The sequence below is a fragment of the Heptranchias perlo genome, chromosome 1 (genome assembly GCF_035084215.1).
Source record: "Heptranchias perlo isolate sHepPer1 chromosome 1, sHepPer1.hap1, whole genome shotgun sequence".
Lineage (NCBI taxonomy): Eukaryota > Metazoa > Chordata > Chondrichthyes > Hexanchiformes > Hexanchidae > Heptranchias > Heptranchias perlo.
The window spans coordinates 139,315,300-139,324,369 of NC_090325.1; the positions used below are offsets into that span (position 1 = coordinate 139,315,300).

General features: G+C 42.5%; 1 protein-coding gene across 1 annotated transcript; it reads left to right on the plus strand.

Moving 5' to 3' along the window:
- Positions 1 to 294: 294 nt before the first annotated feature.
- On the plus strand, positions 295 to 5,855 carry sfrp2 (secreted frizzled-related protein 2). The gene is made up of 3 exons (XM_068007805.1): positions 295 to 864; positions 2,301 to 2,381; positions 3,275 to 5,855. Exons 1-3 carry the CDS (start codon positions 363 to 365, stop codon positions 3,577 to 3,579), a joined length of 888 nt encoding a protein of 295 aa, XP_067863906.1. The 5' UTR covers positions 295 to 362; the 3' UTR covers positions 3,580 to 5,855.
- The last annotated feature ends 3,215 nt before the right edge of the window (positions 5,856 to 9,070 follow it).

Consider the following 9,070-nt stretch of genomic DNA (forward strand, 5'->3'; position numbering starts at 1 on the left):
CCGAAAGCTTGTGGGATTAAAAATAAAATTGTTGGACTATAACTTGGTGTTGTAAAATTGTTTACAATTGTCAACCCCAGTCCATCACCGGCATCTCCACTTCATTTATAAAGCGTGTGAATTCTCACACGAGCCAGAACATTGGTTGTTGGTCGAGTCTACCCTTCCCAAGGGCTGTAACGACGTCTTTTGTGCCGACCTATCAAACGAAGGCCAGTAACTATTCCCAGTAACTCCTCCCATTTCTTTTTAACACTAGACCTCAAGGAGCCAGTCTCATTTAACTCCAGATCAGTCGGGTCGATTTCACCGGGAAAAATTGGTCAGAAGCAATTCGACTTTTCTCACCAAACTTTGCAATAATGTGCCCTCTGAACGCGATGATCTGCCTTTTTCTGGCCGCACTACACCTGGACACGGTCAAAGGGATGGGGATGTATTCTTACGGGCAGACCGAGTTCACCTACAAGCGCAATAATTGCAAACCGATACCCACCGCCCTGGCGCTGTGTCACGGTATCGAGTACCCGGAGATGAGGCTCCCTAACCTGCTGGGGCACGAAACCATGGAGGAGGTGCTGCAACAGGCGAGTTCCTGGATCCCGCTGGTACAGAAGCAGTGTCACCCGGACACCAAGAAGTTTCTATGCTCCCTCTTCGCTCCGGTGTGCATCGATGAGCTGGACGAGCCGATCCAGCCCTGCCGATCGCTGTGCGAGCAGGTGAAGGAGAGCTGTTCCCCGGTCATGTCAGCCTTCGGTTTTCCCTGGCCCGATATGCTGGAGTGCAATCGGTTCCCGGAGGACAACGATCTGTGCATTCCACCCGCGGACTCCAACGAGCACGTCCCCGCACCCGATGAAGGTTAGGCTGAAGTGAATCCTAAACGGAGAAAAGTAATAGTATCCTTTAACTGGACACCAAGTTCGAAAATAGATCCAATGTATAGGCTTTACTTATAGCTGTGTTTATGTAATACCGACGGTTTCAAAATTCAATTTGGATTCATTTGTTTCAAGAATTTGTTTTTCTCTCTCTCTCTCATACAGCATCTGTTCTTTGGTTACAACACCTTGAGATACATTCATAGTATCTAATCCCTCTGTATGAGATAGAGAGAGAGAGATGCCGAAGTTACCTTTTTGATATTCCGACAACAAATTAATTCACCACAAAACCAAACATATTTCGATACCGATTTCTATCATTGGTTAGCATGTCGCTCCAATGAGTTGTAACGTCTTGTATCAACAGCGAAAGGAGAACATCGCTGTGGTTTTATTTCGAAATGTTTATTAAGGATCGATCAATTTCTGGTTCGCTGATCAAATGAAACTATAGTCAACAGCGACACTCTGCAAAATGTTACTTTTTTTATCTTTTGAAAGAATTTGCAAGATTTTCGCTAACATTTCAACTTACATTTCGTGAATGCTATCCCTTTTTTTAAAGAGTTTAAATGTGTTGCAGATGTTAAGACGCGATTCCCCGAGAAACGCAGTTTTTTTCCTAACAACTACCACAACTGGAGAAATAACTAGTCAGCATTGCTCTTTTTAATAAGTATACTTGGGAGTTTTAGGAAAGCCACTGCTGCTGATGAACCATAAATTTAAATTAGCATCGTTCACCATGACCAAAACTGCCCTTTTCCAATGCTTGGGTGTTTTTAAGGGGGAAAACAAAGCAACGCATTTAAAAGCCATCGGTGAATGCGAATTGAGGAGCTTTGCCTGTGCCTGTGTCATACAAAGCATCACAGTGGGTAATGAGGACCCAACAGCTCAACCATTTACATTGCGAAGACCTTTTGAGCACTTGTGAGCGAATAGGAGGAGCCCATCGCTTTTTATCGGTTGCTTTAAAGAACTTCCACGGTCCATTTAATTTACTATTGTGTATATTTGCATCCCATCTGGGGCAAACGCGCAGTTTATAGTGAGGGGCAGTGCCCCCAGTACCTCAGGTTCGGAATCCTTGCACAGAGCCTTTCATTTCACTTTAATGCGCTGCGCAATCTTTCCGGTGAGGATACTTTCGTAAAAGCATATGGGGAATGGTAACTGGAGGTATTTAAATACTTCATAAAACATTGTTCACTTCATAAAAATAGCAAAACCTGTGGAAAATCTGGAAGCTATAAAGAAGGTGGAAAGTCCAGGCTGTAATAATTAAACCTTGCCTGCGCTGGGACCATACCCAGAATTAAAGTACAAGATCCGTTGTATTATTTTTCTGCTGAAAACGTGTAGTCTGGGAGTACAAAAATCATTCATAGATACACGTGCACTATTTTTCAGAACCTAAAATCTGCGACGCATGCAAAGACAGAGAGCAGAACGACAACGAAATTGTCGAGAACTACTGCAAAAATGATTTCGGTAAGTTGCGGTTTCAGACCTCATTTTTCCCAAAAATTTCACGGAGGGGAAAAGGACATGTCAATTATTTCTGACTGCCTCTTTATAACTAGCAGCGCGGCTATCAATCGGATCTTGTCTGTTTTCGTGCTGCTCCAAAAACAGGAGTGTGATTTTACCAAATGCTGTTTGAACAGAAACCCTGTGGTTTAACTTAATCAAACGTCCGACATAAACTGCAATGTTCTTCTCCACACAATCCTTACTCAATTTCCCAGGGAAAGAAAACTGGCGATACTGACAAACCCAACTCAGTTGGTTTTTAAAAAAACGAGGTACAGTATTTAACCAGGTAAAATTGAAATCCTAAATACACAGATGAGAGAGTTGGTCTGAAAAAAGGGGGCACTGGTAAAATGCTCACAGTCGAGTGGCTGACTTGTTTTACAAGCGAGAGCTTGCCTTTTATTGATTCGCAGTTCTGATGAAATACATACCAAATGTTACCAGCTGCTGAGTAGCTTTCAGGTTATGATGTTTCAAACGTTGGCGTTGTTCTTGTCGCTGCAATGTGACGCATAGTGCTCTGGGTTGTAGAGAGAAGGGAGAGATAAGACGGGAGAAAGGCGCCGTCTCTCCAACACCCATATGCGTTTTGTTACAAATAATTTTCTGATTATGGAGTCTAGAATTCTGCACTTTCAACCACTAACTGAAAAAACTTTTCTCTCCTTTATTCGGTTTGACATTACTGATCCTAGTACTGGAAATGGAGCCACCTGCTCCCCACATTTATCAGTCCTGTCATCTTGACAGTTTCATTTGGATTATCCGTGGCAATCTCCCCCCCCTCCCCCCGCCCACCACCACCAGCAGACCGTTAACGTGTCACATTTTAATTCTTTCCTAATTAGCTTTGAAGATAAAAGTGAAAGAGATTTCCTACATCAATGGGGACACAAAGATCGTCCCTGAGACAAAAAGCAAGACCATTTACAAGCTGAATGGAGTGACCGAGAAGGATCTGAAGAAAAGTGTATTGTGGCTGAAGGATGGTCTGCAGTGTACCTGCGACGAGATGAACGACATCAATGCCCCCTACTTAGTGATGGGACAAAAGCTCGATGGGAATCTGGTCATAACCTCGGTGAAGAGATGGCAGAAAGGGCAGCGAGAGTTCAAGAGAATTGCTCGTAGCATCCGCAAACTGCAGTGTTAAACCGCGACCTGTTTGCAGAGTGTAATACCAAAAAACCCCACACATCCCCTCCCTCTACCCCGGCCCTGTTTTATGCATTCCACGCGGTTTACACTTTGTTAGCAGTTGTGTGAGGTCAACTATGATATTACTATCCTTTGAAACACACATACTTCTCATTAAACGGCGTTTAAACTGAGAGACCATCATTAATATGATGAATTTAAAGTTGCAAAAACAATAACCTGCTGTAATTTTTCTAATATATCAGCTCTTTCCATAGTCTCAATAGGATCATTTCGCTCAAAATATTCTTTGTTATATGACGTACGAGTTTCTCCTTTCAAGCGCTGGTGCATAGTGTTAGCTATACATATACATATAAGAAATAAGGTGTAGCCATATGCTGAGAACAACAACACGATTTTGTCAAACAAGCACTAAGGATGCCAGTTTTACATTGGAACCATACACTCAAAAATTAATTTTTAAATGAAAAATTTGTATCTTCGGAGATCCCGTCTCAAACGGAATTTGACCGACTGTATCATATGTTGGAGAATTTTTTTAAATCTCTTTTTATATTTGGAAACAATGTTCTCCAGTCAGTCTCTTGAATTGCAGGCACCTTTAACCATAAGCAGTTCAATAATCTAAAGTTGGCTATGTTTGAAGCAGAGCAAATTCGGCGATTTCCACTGACGAACCTTCGCACACTCCTGTGGCACTAAAGTTTACCACCACCACCATAGAATCCAGTAGCTATATTTACTTTAGGGAATTGTCATTAGTCAAAGTAAACACATCCAACGCAACACGGACAAATAATAAATTCTCAAGTATTACTTTATTCGAAACCAAAAGTGAGTGTTCGAAAGGTTGCAGTTAATTGGAACGTTGTTTATATTGGTATACTAGTACTAAATACATCCAAGTGTAAATGTATTTGTCAAACAAGGGTGCAAAGATTGGGCTAAGATTTTTGGCGTTTATATGCAAATGCTTAGATTTTGCATCGAATATCTTTAAAGCATTCTTAACCATTTGGTAATACATTTTAAATAAAACGTGTGACGTGTAGTAACGCTTTCTACACCGCTAAGCTTACTAAAATATATATTTGAGACTGAAGTAGTAATCTGTTTGGGGTCAACTAGTAGAACTTACCGTATTTTAAGCAAAGTAAGCAACCACTGCTATCTTTGAATAATATAATTTATAAATCTGATACTCCTGTGTAAAGCTAAGAACTGTTGGTGAGCTCTGGGCACTTCCCTAACTTGTTTCCTTGCATCTTGATTTATTGCAAACATACTTACAATTTAATCGGCATTCTTGTAAAATATCCTATTGAATTATTATCTGCAAGGGTTGTAAATATTGCTTTGTGACTTTGTAAATAATTCAGATAAACAGTATATTATTGTACATAGACGCCTTGTTATTGGATTCTTGTGTTTGTAAATATACCCAAATCTGTCGCTTTCTGAAGTTATTTGGACGTCCTATTAAAATCATTTCTCTGAAATAAAGACTGGGTATAGACAAAAGTGACGTTTCGGTTAGTATAACAAAATGTATTAAGAAACATGGGGTGCAGGTTGCTGATAAAGCAACAACTGTAGGGGGGAAATCCGTAATAGCCACACAAATTATAATATGAGAACTTTTTTTAAAACACTAGTACATGGGTCCTTGTACCACCGATATCAGAAACGTGCTGGGACGTTCCTCTGAAGTTAGAGGGGAGGAGAAAGTAGCTAGCATCACATTGGTGTAACATTTCAGTAACTACTTTAAACGAATAAGCGGGTGAAAAATATGGTATGGGAATGATCAGGCATCTGGAAAATATAGACCTTTTTTTCAAAATAATGCTCCTGAACATCAGACCAGTTTATATGGTCCCATGCAGCAAGCATGGGACCATATAAACTAAATCATTCATGACTATAAGAAATCACTCGTACTTATTACTAAAAATTCCCACTCGTGGATTTTGCGGTACCTAGTATATAAGCGTGCTATGTATGTAAAATATACGTCTTGGATGGATTATTTTCTGTACCGCAACCAGTGCAATCCGCTGAAAAATTTGGGGTCAACTGACCAGGGGGCCAATTGATTTGACGGTCGGGGAAACCCCAAACACTAATTTTGTATCATTTACAGACCTTTAATCTCCAACAAAAAACGCAATAAATTCCTTCGAAGGCGAGATAATCAGTATTCTCCAAATGTTCACACGTTCTTTATTCTACAACATGGATCCAATGCATATTGTACAGAAAGGCAATTAAAGGGTGTACTGCTAGAATAAATGTAAAATAAATATAAAGGTGTCAGCTACAGACAGTTTTATGTTGCAGTTTTTCTATATATTTGGCATTGGCACTCTGCCACCCAAGCACCATGCAACACTAAGTGCACAGTATAAAGCTGCTGTTGGCACAGTGATACTAAAAAAAAGTATCAGCAGGAGTGCCTGGAAGAAATGGATTTGCATTAGGATTGCTATACATTGACTGACACAGCGCAAGGAAATCCTCCCACAGTGAACCTTGTCATTGTATAAAACAAAAAGCAAAATACTGCAGATGCTGGAAATCTGAAATAAAAACAGAAAATGCTGGAAACACGCAGCAGTTCAGGCAGCATCTGTGGAGAGAGAAAGGTAGGGTCATTGACCTGAAACATTAACCCTACCTTTCTCCACAGATGCTGCCTGAAGTGCTGACTGTATCTTGACATTGTATGTGTGTCTGTGTGAAATGTGTGTACTTAACTTGACATGCGCAGGACTCCTGTGTTCAAGATCTTCAATTGTCCCTCCACTGAGCAGTGTGATTTCACTGTATGTTCTTCCCCACCCCGCCCCTGCATCCTCCCCGTACCTCTCCTCCCCTTCCGCCCCGCCTCTTCCTCCCCTCACTTCCCCATCTCCTCCTTCCCCATCCCCTCCCTTCCCCGTCCCCACCCCTCCCCTCCCCCACCCCCTCCCTTCCCACCCCTCCACTCCCCCTTCCTTGCCCACCCCTCCATTCCGCCTCCCTCCCCTTCCCCCTTCCACCTCCCCTCCCCTTCCCCTCACCCTTCCCCTCCCTTCCCCTTCCCCCTCTCCTCCCTTCCCTGTCGCCTCCATCCCCGTCCTTCGCCTTCCCCCTCCCATCCCTTCCCCAACCCTCCCTTCCCCTCCTCCCTATCCCTCCCTTCCCCCTGTCCTTCCCTTCCACCTCCCCTGCCCTTCCCTTCCCCCTCCCCTCCACTTCCCCTCTCCCCTTCCCCCCTCCCCATCTCCCCCACTTTCTGGCAGCCTAGCTGAGAAGAACATTGACAGGATCTCTGGCAAAATTCTTCCTTTCAAGTATTTATCTAATTCCTTTTTGAAAGCCATGATTGAATCTACTTCCACAACCCTTTAAGGTAGCGCATTCCAGATCATAACTACTCACTGCGTAAAAAAGATTTTCCTCATGTCGCCTTTGGTTCTTAAATCTGTGCCCTTTGGTTCTCGACCCCTCCACCAATGGGAACAGCTTCTCTTTACTTTATCTAAACCCTTCATGATTTTGAACACTTCTATCAAATCTCCTCTCAACCTTCTCTGCTCTAAGGAGAACAACCCCAGCTTCTCCAGTCTATCCACGTAACTGAAGTCCCTCATCCCTGGAACCATTCTAGTAAATCTTTTCTGCACCCTCTCTAAGGCCTTCACATCCTTCCTAAAGTGCGATGCCCAGAATTGGACACAATACTCCAGTTGTGGCCAAACCAGTGTTTATAAAAGGTTCAACATAACTTCCTTGCTTTTGTACTCTTTGCCTCTATTTATAATGCCCAGGATCCCATATGCTTTTTAAACTGCTTTCTCAACCTGTCCTGCCACTTTCAAAGATTTGTGCACATATACTCCCAGGTCTCTCTGTTCCTGCACCCTCTTTAGAATTGCACCATTTAGTTTATATTGCCTCTCCTCATTCTTCCTGCCAAAATATCACTTTGCACTTCTCTGTGTTAAATTTAATCTGCCATGTGTCTGCCCATTCCACTAGCCTGTTTATGTCCTCTTGAAGTTTATTATAATCTTCCTCACTGTTTACTACACTTCCAAGTTTTGTGTCATCTGCAAATTTTGAAATTGTGACCTGTACACCCAAGTCCAAGCCATTAATAATATCAAAAAAAGCAGTGGTCCCAGTATCGACCCCTGGGGAATACCACTGTACACCTCCCTCCAGTCCAAAAAACATCAATTCACCACGATTCTCTGTTTCCTGTCACTTAGCCACTCTTTTATCCATGCTGCCACTGCCCCTTTTATTCCATGGGCTTCAATTTTGCTGAAAAGCCTATTATGTGACACTTTATGAAACGCCTTTTGAAAGTCCATATACACAACATGAACCGTGTTGCCCTTATCAACCCTTTCTGTTACCTCATCAAAAAACTCAATCAAGTTAGTTAAACATGATTTGCCTTTAACAATCCGTGCTGGCTTTCCTTTATTAATCCAATTTGTCCAAGTGACTATTAATTTTGTCCTGGATTATCGTTTCTAAAAGCTTCCACCACCAACGTTAAACTGACTGGCCTGTAGTTACCAGGTTTTTCCTTACAGCCTTTTTTGAACAATGGTGTAACATTTGCAATTCTCCAGTCCCCTGGCACCACTCCCATATCTAAGGAGGATTGGAAGATTACGGCCAGCATCTCTGCAATTTCCACCCTTACTTCCCTCAGCAACCTAGATGCATCCCATCTGGATCGGGTGATATCTCTTTAAGTACAGCCAGCCTTTCTGGTATCTCCTCTTTATCAATTTTTAGCTCATCCAGAATCTCAATTACCTCCTCTTTTACTGTGACTTTGGCAGCATCTTCTTCCTTGGTAAAGGCAGATACGAAGTACTCATTTAGTAGCTCAGCCATGCCCTCTGTCTTCATGCGTAGATCTCCTTTTTGGTCCCTAATCGGCCCCATTCCTCTTACTACCCATTTACTATTTATATGCCTATAGAAGACATTTGGATTTCCTTTTATGTTGGCCGCCAGTCTATTCTCATACTCTCTCTTTGCCCCTCTTATTTCCTTTTTCACTTCTCCTCTGTACTTTCTATCTTCAGCCTGGTTCTCACTTGTATTATCAGTCTGACATCTGTCATATGCCCCCTTTATCTGCTTCATCTTACTCCCTATCTCTTTCATCATCCAGGGAGCTCTGGCTTTGTTTGCCCTACCTTTCCCCCTTGTGGGAATGTACCTAGACTGTACCCGAACCATCTTCTCCTTAAAGGCCACCCATTGTTCGATTACAGTTTTGCCCGCCAATCTTTGATTCCAATTTACCCGGGCCAGATCTGTTCTCAACCTCAATCAGGTCACCCCTCAGCCTTCTCTTTTCTAGAGAGACGAGCCCCAGCCTGTTCAGCCTTTCCTGCTAAGTATGTCCTTGCAGTTCTGTAACATCCTTGTGAATCATTTTTGCACCCTCTCCAATGCATCTATATCCTTTC